Source organism: Macaca nemestrina, chromosome 20 (genome assembly GCF_043159975.1).
Source record: "Macaca nemestrina isolate mMacNem1 chromosome 20, mMacNem.hap1, whole genome shotgun sequence".
NCBI lineage: Eukaryota > Metazoa > Chordata > Mammalia > Primates > Cercopithecidae > Macaca > Macaca nemestrina.
Genome location: NC_092144.1, coordinates 40,667,402 through 40,686,951, shown reverse-complemented (window position 1 = coordinate 40,686,951; position 19,550 = coordinate 40,667,402). Strand labels below are relative to the sequence as shown.

Genomic DNA, 19,550 nt, shown 5'->3' with positions numbered 1-19,550 from the left:
CCTGGAGTGTCTCTGTTCTGTGACGTGGGAGTGAGGCATGAAGAGATGCATGGGAAGTCAGAGAGCACCTAAGGCTTCTCAGCCCAGCATTCAAGAGCTGTTGAGGAAGGCAGTGGAAACTTCTACCTGAAGTGACCCTGGGTCTTTGTTGGTTCTTAGCCTAAGCAGCGCCATCCAAACTAAAATAATTGGACCAGAAGTTACTGAGTCCAGTTGGCATGCCAGGCCATGCAAAGAGCACAGAGGTAAGGAATGCTCCTGTAGTGTATATAGAAAGAGAATTTATGCCCAGGATCAGCCACTCGAAAACTACAAGAGATAAATGCCCGAAGAGATATATAGTGATGCTGATAATTTCTTATATTTCTGTAGACTTTAGAGTTTAGAGAGGAAGTTTCCATTCATTGTCTCATCACAGAAATTAAAGAGATCACCTTCACAGAGACAGATGAGAAAGGACTTCCTGGGGGACATGGAAAGAGCAGGACCTTGGAGGACAGGGAGGGGAGTGTGAAAAGATTGAGCATGGTATGTAAAATGGAAGAAATAGCATCAATCAAGGCAAGATCAAAGGAAAATTATCAGGGAAGACTAGCATCTGTGTGTGTGGAGGGGGCAGTGGATGATAAAACTTAGAAGGTAAAGTGGGACTTGGTTAACCTGGGCTTTGAATATTGAGATAAGACATTTGTGCAGATGTATGATTCTCTACTGCCCTTATCCTCTGTGTAACCAAGGCCATCTTGAGCACATAAAAGTATAGCCTGTAATTCTGAGCTATTTACTTTGGTTACTTATTCCTAACCCTAAAGCATCTGGAGTATGTAATTAGTGTGTAATACATATTGGGTGGATGGATGGGTTTTTGGATTGTTGATGGGTGGGTGGGTGGGTGGATGGAGGGTTGGATGGATGGATGGACTTTTGGATGAATGGATACATTTTTGAATGGAAGAGTTGATGGATGGATGGATGGATGGATGGATGGATGGATGGATGGATGGATGGATGGATGGATTTTCAGATGGATGGATACATTTTTGAATGGATGAATTTTTGAATGGATGGATGGATGGATGGGTGGGTTTTTGGTTGGATGGATGGGTAGATGGATGGATGAGTTTTTGAATGGATGGGTTTGGGATGGCTAGAAGAACGAGGTGAATGGATGGGGGATGGATGGATGGATGGATGGATGGGGTTTTGGATGGATGGATACGTTTTTGGATGGATGAATGGGTGGGGGATGGGTGAATGGATGGATGAATGGGTTTTGGATGGATAGGTTTTTGGATGGTTAGATGAATAGATTTTTCAATGGATGGATGGATGGGTTTTTGGTTGGATAGATGGGTGGATGGATGGATGAGTTTTTGAATGGATGGGCTTGGGATGGCTAGAAGAATGAGGTGAATGGATGGGGCGATGGATGGATGAATGGATGGATTTTTGGATGGATAAATGGATGGATGGATGGATGGATGGATGGATGGATGGATGGATGGATGGGGGGTTGGCTGGGTGGATGGGTAGATGTGTTGAGTGAATCAGTCGCTTCCTCTTCCATGTAAATCTTAACTCCTATCTCTTGTTAGCCATCCATTTACCTTCCCCTTGAATATAGCTCTTTTAGTATTTTGGAGGAAAGCCAGCAAGTCCCAGTGACAGTTTGAGTTGTACATGTTTAGCCACTTGAAGAGGCCCATTTTAAGGACTGTTCCCAAATTTTCACAGCCTGCTGCCCAATTCTAAAGGTGCTTTTCCCAGGTTTTTAGATCACCAAGTGTATAGGCAGGCAAGAGTTACTTGGTTCCTTAAGCTGCCTCAATGAGCTGCCTCGTTAAAGACATCAGCTACCCCCTGAGAATCCCTCTGCTCATGTATGCAATTTGAGAAGGTCAAGCACATCCCCTGCCCCTAATAATTTGCCCGATTCCTATTCCACCAAGATGAGAGAATCCTTTCTTTGGATGAAGTTATTCTTTTAATTTATTGGATTCAATATAGGCCAGGGTTTACCTTATGGATTTTGTAGAATAAAAGGTAAAAAGGACATTGGGAAGAGATTCAGACCCTGGATTCTTTATTCTGAGAGGGCAGTGTACTTGGGAATGTATTGAACTCAAAGAGGAATGGGAGTACAGCACCCACAGGCAGCTTACTTCCTTCACCACTCTTGCAAAAATGCACCCTGGCTCCAGAAGCCATGTTTCACTTGATAGACCATCACCGGCTACCAGGCCAAACTGATTGCTGTCAACCCAGACATGGCCCCACCATCCAGCTGGCTGAATGATGACTCTACCCTGTAGCTTAAATGGATTAAGGTGATTTCAGCAGTGAAGCACTCCTCCAGGGCACAGAGAGTGAGCGTATGGACTTCCCATGACAGCATACTGGTGTAGGCTTCCACGATGGGTTTGGTGCCCAGTCAGTTTAAATGTGCTTGAAGCCGAGGACAGTAGGTGACTTAGATGGTCCCCGAAGTGAGTATTTATTTATTCTTTGTTATCTGAAGATTTGTCTGAGGCGCAGTGGTTTTTGTCCTGCGAATGCAATCTTGATACATTTATTTTTGTTTGCACTGAGGTTGGCGCCCAAACTGCAGCAGAGCTAGCCCCCCAGAAGGCATTGGAAGAGAGACATTGTAGAGATAGGGAAGCTGCCTTCTCTTTCTGATCTTGGAGAGCCTACTAATGTTCTGTCCTCCTCCTTTTCCGAGCCATCCGCCTCATGAAGAGTGCTGGGAAGGGAGGGAGATTGTTCTGGGGAGGAGCTACTGAGACGGTGGCACAATGGGGTCCTTTCATTGCAGCAAGAATTCAAAGAGAGAAGCTTCAGGCAGTGTCTTTCTTAACTCAGTTTTGGGAGCCCCAGGTTTGGCTTCTGGAACTCTTGGACTCTTGTTTCCCATCACCGCTGGAGGAACAGGACTCATCCTGGGTTCTGAGTCTTCTGAACTGGCTGGGGCTTCCAGCAGCTGGGAGGTGTCCTGGGAAGCCTCGCTGCCGTGGGTTCCCTAGAGGAGCAGCCGCAGCCTGTCATTGGCTTGCGCCACCACTGGCCACAATGGCTGTGCTAAAGCATGGTGTTTCCTTATTCACACTGACTTTATTCACCAATCAGCTAATGCCATGCTTTTCTTGGCATGAAAGCATTGCAGCTTTATTAACACAGGGATACCAAACTGAACAAGCATTCATCTCTCACATTACATCAAATTAGCATGTACAAAATTAATATTCCTGACCTTGCTAGTGGGAAGAGCAATCAATCTAGGGGAGGTTGTCATCCCACCGTGGCCAGCCTTCTGCAGAAGTCCTGGCCATTACAGCGGCAGCCACTTTTCCTTCCCCCAGAGCCAAACCATGCCCTTCTGGACCCTCTGGCCCTTGGGTATTGCCCCGGTTTCTGAGGAGCTCCAAATCCTAGCAGCGATGCCTGGAAGGTCCCTAGTCTCCCTGGTACCATCCAAGAATGCCATTCTCTCCTTGTCCCTAGAGGCCATGGCTTCCATCATCCTAGGTGGCATCTGTAGGTGACTCCAGGTGCCCAGGTGGATGGATGGAGAAGACTCGTGTTCCCCACTGAATTGTCACTTCCTGGGTACCAGGTATAAACAGTCCTCTAGAATGCTTTCTTCTCCCTGCTTATTAGACAGAGGCCCAACATTCAATCCAATCATATTGGTACCCCCCAGTGTGTGTTTAGCTAAGCCCCCTCCACTCCATCCCACACTTCCCCCTGCCATCTCCTCTCTCTCTTTGCACAAAAGGGAAGTCCTGCCTTCATACTGTTGCTTTGAGCCCCTCCTGGTCGAGAGCCAAGAAGGTGCACCTCCATCTTGATTTTTCATGTTCTCTGAGGGCCGGGGGAATGTGTTTGGTTAGGGGCAATCCAGGCCTGAGCATCCTTCCTGTCTGTCTACCCTTCACACCCACCAGGGCTCCAGGCCAGGTCTAGGTGCAGCTGCCTCTGAGCAGCCCATTGTGTGGGACCTCAGGACATCTGGGGATAGCTCTAGGCCCCACATCGGGTTGTCAGACACAGCTGATATGGCAGGTGTGGTTCCCCTGAGGAAGGAATCCCCTTGCTTCATCATAGCAAGGTGTGCAACTCGTTTGTACAGCAGAGAGCCCCATGTAAGCGTAACCCAGGGGGCACAGTGTGTGAGGCACTTCCGTGAGTCCTTTGTCAAGCAGAAATTCTTGTGTCAAATGGATCAGTTCATCCAGATTTTCCAGGGGTATTGAGAATAAGCTGAGATTTAGGTGAAATTTTCTGGGGACTTTGAGCTCTTTCCCAGACACAGAGGAAGGTGATTCAAGGCAGACACCCAGCGGAAAGGGGGACTGGGCTCAGCCTGGAGGAGAAGGCGGCCCAGCTTGGGAGCTGGGGGCTACAGGGACAGTGGTAGCCAGTCTGAGAGCCAGTGTCTGAGGTGGCTGCCCCAGCCAGCACTGTGCTGCAGGGCATCTGGCTCCAACTCCCACCCCTGGAGTGGGGCACTGGGGATCTCCAGTCAGATCCATGCAGTTGGGTGGAGAGGGGCTGAGTCCATGGTCCTGCCCGCTTCCTTCCTAGAATTCCTATACCAGGAGCCGGGGCCTGGGGAGGAGAGCTGTGCGTGGTCAGGAGTGCTAATGCTGCAGGCGTGCGTCTGACATCGTCTCTTCCTTCCTCGCCTCCTTTCCTTGCCCTCCGTTTCCCTCCCTTTTTTCTTCCCCTTTCTGTCTGGCTTTCTTCCTTTTCTGCAGCCACCATTTTAAGGCTGCCCAGAGGGAGGAGGCACAGAACCCAAGCCCCAGTGGGAGCTTTCACCCCAGCAGGACTTGGTGCTGGTCTTCCCACCTCCTCCTTTCCTGAAAGGCAGCAAGGTCAGCATAGAGGGTCTGGGAGACCCAGAGGCTTTTACAAGAGGAGGGGTGAGCCTAGGGGCCATCCCCTGGCCCTGCCTCCCAGATTCCCGACAGCCGCACGGCCCCTGTGCAGTTGGTGCACCTCTATTTGCAGAGTTTCTGTAACTTGGAAAAGTCCTGTATGCCCACTCCTTATGAAATCTTTGGTTGCCTGCAAACACCTGGGAGGCGGATGTGGCCAGTTGCATCTTCCCATTCCTTCCTCCCATTTGTTGATGAAGAAACTGATGCTCACAGACGTGAAGTCAGTCATCAGAGCCACAGGACTAATCCATGGCAGGGCAGAAGCTGAGACCCAGGGCCTCCCTGCCTAACATCACGTTGTTTCCCGGAGAAAAATGTGATGCAGAAACATCAGGTCCTGCCTGGCTCCATGGCTCATGCCTGGAATCTCAGTGCTTTGGGAGGCTGAGGCTGGAGGATCACTTGAGGTCAGGAGTTCCAGAGCAGCCTGGGCAACACAGCAAGACCCCAACTCTAAAAAAAGATTGTTTTTAATCAGCATATTGGTGTTTACCTGTAGTTCCAGCTACTAGGGAGACTGAGGTGGAAGGATCACTTGAGCCCAGGGGTTCGCGGCTGCAGTGAACCATGATCACACCACTACACTCCAGGCTGGGCAACAGAGCAGAGAATCGGCAGGTCCTCTCCAGAGTCCAACTATTGCCCTCCTGGATGGCTCGCCACACTGGGTTGCTGTGGCTTTTGAACTGTCCCCTCCTGTCTCCTCCTGCCATTTCCTTGGGGTCTGCTCTGTTGTGGGCCCAGGTGTGAGGGAGGCAGGTAAGTGGGGAGTGAGAAGTGGTCAAGATGCCCTTGTGAACATCTTGGCATTTTTCCTTATCCAAGCACATTCTGCAGCAGAGAAGAGGACTTTGTGGCTGCTGAGGGCTTAGGCATGTGTTGAAGTTGATTCTGGCTCTGAGGAAAGGGCAGGAGGGTCTGCAGAGACTGGTGTGCCTGGGTCCTGGAGAGCCCTGCCTGAGAAAACACACCTGGCAGCCACCTTCCCAAACCATTCGACTAGTTAAATTCTTATTAAAAAAAACAAACAAACAAAAAAATAAACAAAAAACAATAAAACACTCTTATCCTGGTGCGGTGTCTAGTGCCCGTAGTCCTAGCTACCCAGGAGGCTAAGGTGGGAGGATGGCTTGAGTCCAGGAGTTCAGGGCTGCAGTGAGCTGTGGTTGCACCACTGAACTTCAGCGTGGATAACAGAGCATAACCCTGTCTCAAAAAAAAAAAAAAAAAAAAGAAAGAAAGAAAGAAAGAAAAAGAAAAAGAAATCACCCTGTGTTGTTTGAAAATCTGAGTATTCAGAGAAGCAGGAGGAAAGGAGGCCCGGAGTTCCCAGCATTAGAACGGACCCATACGGGCTCTCCTAGGTCCATCCTCTTTTACCTTGGTGGCCATCCTGAGGGCTGCTTCTGCAGCAGAACTCAGACTCCAGGCCCTCTTTGTCATAGAGTCCTTTCCAGAAAATAACCTCTTTCATCCTTGTCTCTTCTCAAATCTCCATCACCCATGTTCTCTCTCTCCATTCCTACCTCCCATGCCCCTCAGTAGCCTCTCTCTCCCCGACCCCAGCCCTAGTGGGTTCTTCTCCTCTCCCATCTCTCTTTCTCCCTCTGTCCTCTCTCTGCTGGGCCCCCTCCTCTCTCTCTGCACCCTTCTTAAACCCGGGATGACTTGATGGCCCCTTCCCTCTTCGGTCCTTTCTTCTCCTTTCCCTCCTTTCCCCACCTCTTCCTCTCCCTCCTGCCTCTACTCTTTCCTCCATCACAGTCACAGGGATCCTTATGGATGGATGATGACCAGAGGCACTCATTGCAGAGAGCGGTGCTCATCTGGACTATCCCTAATAAGAAGACATGGGAAAAAGGAATCTGTAAAAAGTTTTAGCCAGCAAAGCACCTTCCCAGGGAAAACAGAGGGTTATAACTTCAGAACCTTTATTTCAGCCCAGAAAATGCTAACGTTCATAGGGCAGTGTACCTGGAAATTGCATTGGGAGGCGGGACACAGCCATGCTTTCTTTTCCTTTCTTCCCACCCACACCCAGTGCCCCCTCCCACCCTGACTTGCCCATCCGTGGCCCCCGTGGCTGGAGAGTGCAGGTCCCAGCCAACACTTCCTCTTCATCTTTTGGGAGAGATTTTTAGCTGTGTGATGAAGGTAATTCCACCTTGCCCAGAAATGAATTCTGTTATGCCCCAGCTTACTGTTTTATGTTGATGTGACCCACATTAGTTTCTTTTTACCTAGAGATTGAATTTAGTTAATGATGACAATAAATATTAATGAAGGTATTGGTGTCTCCAGACCCTTGATGGCCACAGTGGACTGGCTGTCTTCTCTCCCTGGACATGATATGTCTGTCATCCCTGCATCCACAGTGTGGAAGCCACACCACTGGTGAGCTGGGGGTGGGGATGCTGGATCCTCCTGGAGGGGTAGGTGTGGATCCCACTGGGGGAGTTGAGAAGGCTCTGCCTGACTGCCCACTCCTCATTCCGAGGATAGGGCGCTCCCTCCCACGTGTCCTGTGTGGTCCCCTGACACTGGACTCGGGGTGTGGGTCTTAGGAGTTCAGACAAATGTCCCATCTACCTCCAGTGACTCATCCTGAGGGGCTGCAGCGGAGGGTTTGGGGTCAGAACTGGTTCCTCAGTGCAAGTGTGCTGTGGAACTAGCCAGAATCCCGTTTCCTTGTCTGCAAAATGGAGATGATTTTTCCACCTTCCTTGACCATTGAGAGGATCAGATCAGATGCAATGAATGTATGGATGTGAACACGGGTCCTAAACTTGTTCCTATTAGGCAGGATCCGTGTTTTGGGTGTGTGTGTGTGTGTGTGTGTGTGTGTGTGTGTGTGTGTGTGTGTATGTGTGTGTTTTCCCCCCGTCATGTGGGCTTCCAAGGTTGTTGGGCTATAGAACTTTGCAGAAAGCTTTCGTAAGTTTGGGAGCTTTTATTTCTCATCCATGTGTGTCTCTCCCCAGGAGTCACATTCGGTTCTGTGCATGCCAAGTTCTTCGGTTCAGGCAGTTGTCTGGAAATGTGTCCTTGGCACTCAGCTCTTGAGAGATCGATGGCTGTCTTGCTGCTTTAAGCACACAGTCTTCATTGGTGGGGTAAGGAAAGTGAGATGTGTGTGGGGAAGCGGGTGCAGCCATTCCGCAGGGACTCACATCTTGAAGAGAGACTCTTTCAACAGAGGGACTTGGAGAAGCGTGGAAGGCGGGTGCCCAGTCGGCCCCTCACTTGCGAGTCCCTGATCACTCCTGAGAGCTTCTTTGCATCTTTGCAGCTGTTGGTTTGGTTTGAATGAGAACCTCCTCCCCCTCACAGTCCAGCTGCCTCTTCCATGGGCGTTGGCAGCAGAGGTTCCCATCTTATTTGCTCAAGAGAAAAGAAGGATGGCGGGATGATAATGCATTCTTTTATTTTTCTTTCACTTTCACTTTTCCTTTTTTTTTTTTTTTTTTTTGAGATAGTGGCTCGCTCTGCTGCCCAGGCTAGAGCACAGTGACGATCTCGGCTCACTGCAGTCTCCACCTCCCAGGTTCGAGCAATTCTCATGCCTCAGCTCTCAAGTAGCTGGGGCTACAGGTGCCCGCCACCATGCCTGGCTGATTTTTTGTATTTTTAGTAGAGACGGGGTTTCACTATGTTGCGCAGGGTTGTCTCAATCTCCTGAGCTCAGGCAATACCCCAACCTTGGCCTCCCAAAGTGCTAGGATTACAGGTGTAAGCCACCACGCCTGGCCTACTTTCCTTTTTTTTTTTTTTTTTTTTTTTGAGACAGAATCACTCTGTCACCCAGGCTTTAGTGCAATGGTGTGATAATAACTCACTGCAGCCTCAACCCCCTCGGCTCAAGTGATGCTCCTGCCTCAGCCTCCTAAGTAGTTGGGACTACAGGCACAGGCCACCATGCCTAGTTAATTTTTAAAAGAATTATAAAGATGGGGTCTTGCTGCATTGCCCAGGCTGATCTTGAATTCCTGGGCTCAAGCAATTCCTTCACCTCGGCCTCCCAAATGCTAGGATTATAGACAAGAGCTACTGCACCTGGCAGATAATGCATTCCTGAAGAGGGTATTTGAGTGTGGACACAGCTTGGGGGGCTCTAATGCAAGGAGACCACCGACTGGGGTGTCTCCTCCCATCTTCCTCAGTGGTGGGTTCTGTCATCCTGTCTACCTAGAGACCCTTCCTCACAAAGTGGCATTGCTGAATGTGCCAGTGACACTCAGACAGAACTTGCCTAGGATGGACTTTGGGTCTCACCCCAGCACATCTGCTTTGCATTGGGACTGGCTGGACTCAGCATCCCCTCAGGATGTTTTGGCAGCTATTTAGGAGGTGTGAAGCAGCCGTCTAAGATATTCATTCATTCATTCATTCATTCATTCACTCATTCATTCATCTCACTGACATGTATTGAGTGGCCACTCTGGGCCAGACGGTAGGGTTGCGGCTGATATCAGCGGTGTGGGTGTGTGGGGTCTGGTCCTGACCACACAGAGCTGACAGTGTGTTGGAATCTCTGGCTGTAGACAAGTGATCCTCATGGCTAAGGGGACAAACGCTGGAGTCAAAACCCTGCCATCCCCAAGAGCCTTTTCCCTGAGGCCCGGGGAAGGATGGGTTCCTGCATTCTCCACTTCACTGCACCTGCCCCGGGGTTTCCAGCAGAGGAGGCAGCGCTAGAAAGTGTGGAGTGAGAGATCTTGGTGCATCTCAGAAGCTGAGAGGGGCTGGAGGGGAACCGGGCAAATGGTGGAGGACTCCCTTCCTTCAGGGCTGCTTTGAGGAATTTGGATGTTCTTCCAAGCCCGGTGGGAAGTTACTGAGGGTGTTATATGGGGAGGTGACATGACCAGTGCGGTGTTCTATATTAATCTCAGCAGTTTCTGCTTGGAGATGAGATTAAAGGGGCTGGGGCTGGAGTCAGGGAGTTGGTTGGGGATGGGATAAGAGATGCTAGTGGCTGAACTGGGCCCATATGGGAGGCCGCAGAGAGGAAGGGGGGATCCTGTTGCAAAGGCTGTTACAACTCCTTGCTGGTGGACATGATCTCCCACTCACCTCCTTGAAATGAGACAGCCACTGTCCATTGCTCACCTCCTGCGCGCAAGACTAGGGATGTAAGGTTCCCTCCCTTAGAGAATTCAGACAAGAATGAGCAGAAAGTGAGGTAGCAACAAGGAATTTAAATACTCTCAAATACTGTTGGAGACAGTTGCGGAGTTTCCCAAGGTCATATGTGATACATTGTTGGGTCCAATCGGTGGACGGTGCCTGCCCCTGGGCTACTGAAGCCAGCCTGGTGGGGACCAGGTTCTCAGCAGCCCTGCCCCACACCCCTGTTGACTTCTCACCATCTGCACAGTGACTGGAGACACCCAGTCTCTCCTCCCCTCCTTGCCTGATCCAGGGCATTCGCTGTGCCAGCTTCCAGAGCCCGCCCTTCTCTCCAGCCAGGGGCTTTGCGTATCATGCTCAGTCTAGAGAAGAAAGCACTGAGGAACGATTCCACTTGCTGAGTGTAGGTGAGGTTGGCGTTTGCAGAGAATGAACCAGATTAAGCGACTTTACAGCTCAGCTCTTTACCTTCTCAGAAGGGCCATAAAATGATAGACATGTAGCTGAGGAAGGACCTTACAAATATGACTGTGGTGCCCCGTATCATTCGGAGAGGGAAATGGAGGCCTAGAGAAAGAAAACTGCGCTGCTCAGTGTGCGGTAACCTGCCCGGCGCTTGTGGGAGCTGGATGCGTATTTGTGGAGTGCCTTTCATCCCTTAGTTCCCTCATTTCACTGGGTCCATTTCCATTTTCTAGAACATTTTTAAAGTTCAGTAATCAAGAGTATAACTATTCCCAGAGTAGTGAAATTATTGCAAAGCATGGTGGAAGGATGGGAATTTTCCCTTTATTTTTATGTATTTATTTGTTTATTTTTTGGAGACAGGATCTCGCTCTGTTGCCCAGGCTGGAGTGCAGTGGTGGGTCATGGTTGACTGCAACCTCCACCTCCCGGGTTCAAGCGATTTACCTGCCTCATCCTCTGGACTAGCTGGGACTACAGGCATGTGCCACCATGTCTGGCTAATTTTTTTGTATTTTAGTAGAGATGGGGTTTCACCATGTTGCCCAAGTTGGTCTCAAACTCCTGAGCTCAGGCGGTCTGCCTGCCTTGGCCTCCCAAAGTGCTGGGATTACGGGCATGAGCCACTGCGCCCAGCCTTTCCCTTTATTTTAATGTGGAGGGGAGAACCAATGGGTAAAAGTCTTAGGCTCCACCTAAGGAAATACTTCTCACCTTCAGATCGGAAAAGAAAACGGTCATTTGAACAGGGAGTGAGGCCCACGTCATGACCATGAGGGTGTGCGTTTGTAAGGACCTGGGGTGTGCGGTGAGGCTTCCAGGACCCAGTTCTCTTTGGCACTGGAGCCTTTTAATTCTCCTCTGAGTTGGATCTTGTTCCCACCAGGGAGGTTGAGAGGTTGGCCTTTTCTTTCCATATCAATTTCCTTCTCAGTCAGCAGACTAATGACATTCTGACCCTGCTGTGTAATTTACAAAGCATATCAGAGCGTGTTGTGGGCCAGCCCAGGACAGGAGCTGGTCACGTCATTCATGGTGCCTGTGTTGGGGAGGAGTGCTCCGGACAGCTTGGGCTGGTTTCGTGCTTGTGCAGTGGGGGTGGGAAAGGCTCTAGCCATGGGGAGACGCATTGCCCCTGGGTGGGAGGTGGGCTGGCAGAGCACCTGGGTTTCCCGCTCACCTGGTGGCCTTCACCCACAGAGGACTCTTTCATGTCCACTATTGGCTCTGCTTCTTCTGGCTGCTGGTGTCCTCTTGTAGTGGCTACTGTGGGGCCATTTCTCTCGCAGACTTAATTTCATGGGAGCTACTGTAATAGGAGCAAAATCCCCAGGGTGTGGGGTTTGTATTGCAGACTGTGGCTCCAGGAGGCATCTTCAGGAAAGAAGGGGCTTTGATATCTTCACCCATCTACACAGACCTGGGCATTTCCTTGAGTCTCAGTGGGAGGGACACCAGCCATGGGATTTCCTCCTCTTTCCCTGTTTACAGTGAAACCGTACTATGGAAACATCATGTATGCATGCACCCAGTGCACTTCTGCAGACAGGGGGCTGTGTCTAGCTAAACCCAGCCTACCCTGCTCCAGCGGTTCCCCAAGAGGATTATAAGACAGGTTGCAGACCCATCTGGAATCTCTGACCTCAGTCATACTGTGTGCCCCAGCTCGGGTAACAACCCATCCTTCGGTTTGCACAAGACTTAGTGAATTTCCAGGATGCAGGACGTTCAGTGCTGAAACCAGGACAGGTCCAGGCAAATTGGGACACTTGGTTATTCTTCGTCGGCTGTTCTTCCTCCAGGACCGCCACCCCATTGGAGTTTTGAGTCCGGATATTTCTAGAATGTGCTGCACGCCGAGGAAGTCTGTTGGGGGGCAGGTGGGGGAGAGTGCGATGTCTTCTTTTCTTTTTCTTTTCCTGTTCTTTTTCCAACACATGCGTTCACAGTCTTCATTGTGACTAGCATAGGAACCTCCACTGGTCAGCGCTGTATTTCCCTAAGCATTTGGTCCTGGCCCTAGGAACACAGCTTTCACCATCTTTATCTGTCATCTCAAAGTGCGTGGCCTCAAACTTGAGGTTCCTCATAGCACTTCACACTCAGCTGACCGCAGCAGGGCACTCTCTTGTGGTCATTTGTAAAGAACACCCACAGGTCCTGGACAAGACTCTTGCTTAGTAGTTGGCAAATGAGCAGACGTATCCCCTTCCTGCAGCTGGTGTGTGTACCTGGGACAGTTCCCATTCAAGTTCACATTACGTCAGTGTTGGGATTCCATGTGTCTTGGCGTCGGAATCTTGGCACTCAAAGGAGGGGGCTTAGGAGCAAAAGAATCACACTTGTCCTGAAAGGAATGTGAGGGGGCCTATCTGTTTGGCTTCAAGGGACTAATTTCACTCTTTTTGTTTGTTTGTTTATCATTATTGTTGGTTTGTTTTCTGATGTGAAATGGAGCAGGGGCAAATCTTTAAAGTTGGTGGAGTCAATTCCACAAACAAAGCTTCCCTTCCTTTCTTAAGAGCTTTTTGTAGAAATCAGCCTTGCCATTCGCACTGCACCATTCCAACCATCTAACACACTTCACCACTGGCCTTTTGAAGCAAACAAGTATTTAGAAGCTGACAGGACAAAGTCACTTTATTTCCCCTTTTCCTTTACCTTGAAATTGTTCCTAGCCACAGGGCTGGCCACGCCTCACTGTCCAAAAAACTATCCTGATGCAGTATGCAGTGGCAGATCAGTTTAGTAAGGAATAACCCAAATCACTGAATGCAAGAGAATGAAAAAAAAAAAAATCACCCGGTTGCATTAACACTAGTATTCTCTGGGCTCTGCGTCTCTGGACGTGCATCTTCCGGAACCTGCAGGCGCGTGCGTGGCCTGCCCTCCACCTGTGTGGGAATGCATGCTGGATTTACATCCCAGCTACATCGCTTCCAGAAAGACAGGATCTCTGTTGGATGCCCATGAAGCTTATACTGAGTAAATATTGACAAAGTAGTCTAAAGAGCAAACACTTTGACATTTGTAAGGTCCACTGGAAGGTCTTGTATATATTTATACAGCAGGAATGAGCACCGAATACCAATTTTCCTGAACTTGTTCTGACATAATTCTGCATGGAGAGTGTGTGTGCGCAGGTGGCTGAGAACGGCTGAGTGTTCACGTGGGGGACAGGGCTGGGGGCTGGGTGGTAGCCGGTCAGGGTATCTCCTCTCAACTGGAACGAACCCACACCTATCCCTGCCAGGAAACTTACCTCTAAGCTCTTCTGAGACCTGCTTTTCCAGAAGGAAGAAAGAAAAAAAAAAAGCCACAAAATCTTGTTTTTCCTTTATTACAATGGACGTACTTTTCTTTTTACTTGGTAAAAATTTTATTGATGTTTTTAGACTTTATATTTATTAAAGATTGAGCCTCAAAAATGTAATGAGTAAAAACTGCTTGCTTAATTTAAATTGTGAATCTGTCTGTTAAGAAATGCATTAGGGGTAGGAGAAGCATAAGACATATTAATTGACAGACAGGAACTGCTGTCTCTGAGGTTGATACAAGTAATTTATTACTTTAGAAATGAATGCCACCTCCAGAATGTGCTTCATTAATTTCAAATTTAGTTTTAATTTCAAGCTGTTGCCCCTTGAGAAGAATAAGGTGGCAAATTATGTTTGAAGAGCAGATTTTTTTTTTTTTTTTTGCTCCAAAGAAACACCACATTTTAACTATTTAGTTTTACAAATACATGTGCCCATCTGGGTTGCTGTGTTTTCCTGAGAGCCCAGAACGTATTCTAGGTAAGATCAACACGTACTAATGCTTTTTTTTTTTTCTTTCTCTCCTTCTCCCTCTCTCTCATCATTCCATCCTACCTGGCTCTCTTTCCCACCTGTTATCATGGCAGCCTATGTTTCCGAGGAGTTAAAGGCTGCTGCCCTGGTGGATGAAGGTTTAGACGCAGAGGAGCATACGGCAGATGGAGAGCCCTCAGCCAAGTACATGTGCCCAGAGAAGGAGCTCACCCGGGCCTGCCCCAGCTACCAGAACTCCCCGGCCGCTGAGTTTTCCTGCCACGAAATGGACAGCGAGTCACACATCAGTGAGACCAGTGACCGAATGGCTGACTTTGAAAGCGGCTCCATCAAGAACGAAGAGGAGACCAAGGAGGTCACGGTCCCACTGGAAGACACGACCGTGTCGGATAGCCTGGAGCAGATGAAGGCCGTGTACAACAACTTCCTCTCCAACTCCTACTGGTCCAACCTCAACCTCAACCTGCACCAGCCCTCCTCGGAGAAGAACAACGGCAGCAGCAGCAGCAGCAGTAGCAGCAGCAGCAGCTGTGGCAGCGGGAGCTTCGACTGGCACCAGAGCGCCATGGCTAAGACGCTGCAGCAGGTGTCGCAGAGCCGCATGCTCCCGGAGCCCAGCCTCTTCAGCACCGTGCAGCTGTACCGGCAGAGCAGCAAGCTCTACGGCTCCATCTTCACGGGGGCCAGCAAGTTCCGCTGTAAGGACTGCAGCGCCGCCTACGACACCCTGGTGGAGCTGACGGTGCACATGAACGAGACGGGGCATTACCGCGACGACAACCACGAGACCGATAACAACAACCCCAAGCGCTGGTCCAAGCCTCGCAAACGCTCCTTGCTGGAAATGGAAGGGAAGGAAGATGCCCAGAAGGTGCTGAAGTGCATGTACTGTGGCCACTCCTTTGAGTCCCTGCAGGATTTGAGTGTCCATATGATCAAAACAAAACACTACCAAAAAGTGCCTCTGAAGGAACCCGTCACTCCTGTCGCCGCCAAAATCATCCCTGCCGCTCGGAAGAAAGCTTCCCTGGAGCTGGAGCTCCCCAGCTCCCCGGATTCCACAGGTGGAACCCCCAAAGCCACCATCTCAGACACCAACGATGCACTTCAGAAGAACTCCAACCCTTACATCACGCCAAATAACCGGTACGGCCACCAGAACGGGGCTAGCTACGCATGGCACTTTGAGGCCCGGAAGTCGCAGATCCTGAAGTGCATGGAGTGTGGGAGCTCGCACGATACCCTGCAGGAGCTCACGGCCCACATGATGGTCACTGGCCACTTCATCAAGGTCACCAACTCGGCTATGAAAAAGGGGAAGCCCATTGTGGAGACGCCCGTCACGCCTACCATCACAACCCTGCTGGACGAGAAGGTCCAGTCCGTGCCCCTGGCGGCCACCACCTTCACGTCCCCCTCCAATACACCTGCCAGCATCTCCCCAAAACTGAATGTGGAGGTCAAGAAGGAAGTCGACAAGGACAAAGCGGTCACCGACGAGAAACCCAAGCAAAAGGACAAGCCTGGCGAAGAAGAGGAGAAGTGTGACATCTCTTCCAAATACCATTACTTGACTGAAAATGACTTAGAAGAGAGTCCCAAGGGGGGGCTCGATATCCTCAAATCCCTGGAAAACACAGTGACATCCGCAATCAACAAGGCCCAGAATGGCACTCCTAGCTGGGGGGGCTACCCCAGCATCCATGCCGCCTACCAACTTCCCAACATGATGAAGTTGTCCCTGGGCTCGTCGGGGAAGAGCACGCCCCTGAAACCCATGTTTGGCAACAGTGAGATTGTCTCCCCGACGAAAAACCAGACCCTGCTGTCTCCACCCAGCAGCCAGACGTCCCCCATGCCCAAGACTAACTTTCATGCCATGGAGGAGCTGGTGAAAAAGGTCACTGAGAAAGTTGCCAAAGTGGAGGAGAAGATGAAGGAGCCGGATGGGAAGCTTTCCCCGCCCAAGCGGGCCACTCCCTCCCCCTGTAGCAGCGAAGTCGGGGAGCCCATCAAGATGGAGGCGTCCAGCGACGGGGGCTTCCGAAGCCCGGAGAACAGCCCCAGCCCCCCACGGGATGGGTGCAAGGATGGGAGCCCCCTGGCGGAGCCGGTGGAGAACGGGAAGGAGCTGGTGAAGCCCCTGTCCAGCAGTTTGAGTGGCAGCACGGCCATCATCACTGACCACCCGCCCGAACAGCCTTTTGTTAACCCTTTGAGCGCCCTGCAGTCAGTCATGAACATTCACCTGGGCAAGGCCGCCAAGCCCTCCCTGCCTGCCCTGGACCCCATGAGCATGCTTTTCAAGATGAGCAACAGCCTGGCGGAGAAGGCCGCTGTGGCCACCCCGCCGCCCCTGCAGTCCAAGAAGGCAGACCACCTCGACCGCTATTTCTACCACGTCAACAACGACCAGCCCATAGACTTGACAAAAGGGAAGAGTGACAAAGGCTGCTCCTTGGGTTCAGTGCTTCTGTCACCCACGTCCACAGCCCCGGCAACCTCCTCATCCACGGTGACAACGGCAAAGACATCTGCCGTCGTATCATTCATGTCAAACTCGCCGCTACGCGAGAATGCCTTGTCAGATATATCCGATATGCTGAAGAACTTGACAGAGAGCCACACGTCAAAATCCTCCACTCCTTCCAGCATCTCCGAGAAGTCTGACATTGATGGGGCCACTCTGGAGGAGGCTGAGGAGTCGACGCCTGCCCAGAAGAGGAAGGGCCGCCAGTCAAACTGGAACCCCCAGCACCTCCTGATCCTCCAGGCCCAGTTTGCCGCCAGCCTCCGGCAGACCTCGGAAGGGAAGTACATCATGTCAGACCTGAGCCCCCAGGAGCGGATGCATATCTCCAGGTTCACTGGGCTGTCCATGACCACCATCAGCCACTGGCTGGCCAACGTGAAATACCAGCTTCGAAGGACAGGTGGAACAAAGTTCCTCAAAAACTTGGACACTGGCCACCCCGTCTTCTTTTGTAACGATTGTGCGTCTCAAATCAGGACTCCTTCCACGTACATCAGTCACCTAGAATCACACTTAGGCTTCCGGCTACGGGACTTATCCAAACTGTCCACCGAACAGATTAACAGTCAGATAGCACAAACCAAGTCACCGTCAGAAAAAATGGTGACGTCCTCCCCCGAGGAGGACCTAGGGACCTCCTATCAGTGCAAACTTTGCAATCGGACCTTTGCCAGCAAGCATGCTGTTAAACTTCACCTTAGCAAAACACACGGGAAATCTCCGGAAGACCACCTTCTGTATGTCTCTGAGTTAGAGAAGCAGTAGCATTTGCTTTTGATAGAAGGGACTGCAGTTTGCTTTGAGGGAAACTGTGGAAGGCACCTTCAGGCCCCCCCTCTGACTTGTTGTTCTTGGCACATGTTCTTATTTTAACTGCAGAGAATCACTCTGGGCTGGACCGTTTTGTATAACTGTACAGTGTTTAATAGAGGTGCATAATCAGCTGTTGTTACTGGTAAAATATGAAGGTTAAAATGCAGTGGTAAGTGTTTGGAACTTTGTGTAAATGGGATTTAGTTGTGAGCATCCTGCCGATGCTTCAAGCTGCATGCATTAACAGACAGTTTAATTAAGCATTTATAACGAAATCAGGCACACTTTTTCCACGAGACTCGAGTGTGCTGGCATTTCTCACCCTTTCATCTTTAGCCCTCTGAGTACTTTGAAGCACTTTTGCATTAATTTGGTTAAAAAATAAAAATAAAATAATAATAATGTATGAAGCTCTGTTTTTTAAACTCCTTACCAGCTTAGTTATAATGAATAATATGAACCTCCATTTATGCAGGTCTGCAGGGGTATAACACGCCTTGAAATTTAAAAGAATATTATTTTCACATTGAAACATAGATGTATATATTGTATAGATTTCAGACTCTCTTATGAAAAAAAATGTGATTGTGGTTAAATGACCTTTTTCTTGCATTTATAGCAACAGTGTTTTATGCACCTGCTGTGCTCTGGGCATAAGCTGTGCCTATGTATAGTGTATATTTCTTTTTTTCTTTTTTTTTTTTAAGGTCTATGGGTTTTGTTTTTTACATGCAAACATTGTAAATTATACAGAAGATACCACAGATAGCATTTATAAAGTATACAGAAACATTATCTGAAAGCAAAGTATGATAGTTTGTTTTGCTATACAGTACATCTATATTGATAGAGGTTCATGTTTAAATTATACATATTTATTAGCATCGTATTATCATTTGTTTTGAGCAGTCTGAATAAACGAGACCGGGAAAAACATCCCTGGCAGGCATCATAACTATTTTGCACATGATTTTTAAAGGTATTTATTAGAAATCAAAGAACGCTCAAAATAAACTCAGTGCTCAAAGGGTTAAGTCTATTTGAAAAGGTTAAAAAAAAAAAGAACAAAAAAAAAGAACTTGTACTGTATTTCCTAAACATTGATAAAGCCTTTAAAATGTTTGTACTGTAATACTTTGCTTAAAAGTCATGAGGCATTCTGTGATCCAACCTCTTTCACTTATTTATAAGCCCTCTTGGTTGCTATTCCATATTGTAGGATGCCTTTCTATTTCAATTGGTAACTTTCTGTTTTGTTCTTCCTAATTATTCTCCCAAGATCCCACACTGCAGCTTTATCTTTAGGCTTATGAAAGGTAACCCGTGGTTACCGGCTCTCCAAGTGATTCTGTTCTTCTCCATTTTTGGCAGTTAATTTGCAGAAGTAACTGACAGCTGACACCATATGAGAACCTTTGTATAAAATATTGGCATGTAAACAGCACAGACACCGTAACACACTCTGTGCCCTGTTTGGTTGTTGACAATGAAGCACCATTATGTGACTCTTCATATAACCCTTTTTTCTACGGCAGCATTAAAATTGTCTTTTTGCTATAATTTTGTGTTGCGTTCACAATTATGTCTGAAATGTGCTACGACTAACGAGCACATTAAAATTAAATTGTATGCGATCTGTTTATGACGGAGCTGGTTGCTGCGGCTGCCAGGTGCTGGCAGTCGGAAGCTGTGCGTAAATCAGGGGGAGTTTTAGTGAACTTTGGCGTTTGGAGAGCGGGGAGCACTTACTCAGAGGCAGCTTGAATAGGATCTGCACCGAGAATAAACATTCACAAGAAAGGAAGACTTGCCTATAAGGTTAGATGCTCAGTGCAGAAGGGATATTGCCAGACC

At 49.2% G+C, this 19,550-nt stretch overlaps 1 protein-coding gene across 1 annotated transcript in view; it reads left to right on the top strand.

The window, feature by feature from the left end:
• The window catches only part of LOC105495607 (teashirt zinc finger homeobox 3), a 75,876-nt gene extending 56,620 nt beyond the window's left edge, over positions 1 to 19,256 (top strand). The window contains exon 2 of the mRNA XM_011765351.3: positions 14,443 to 19,256. Within this exon, the coding sequence (XP_011763653.2) occupies positions 14,443 to 17,648 (3,206 nt within the window). The 3' untranslated portion in view covers positions 17,649 to 19,256. The remainder of the gene's footprint in view (positions 1 to 14,442) is intronic.
• Positions 19,257 to 19,550: the final 294 nt, after the last annotated feature.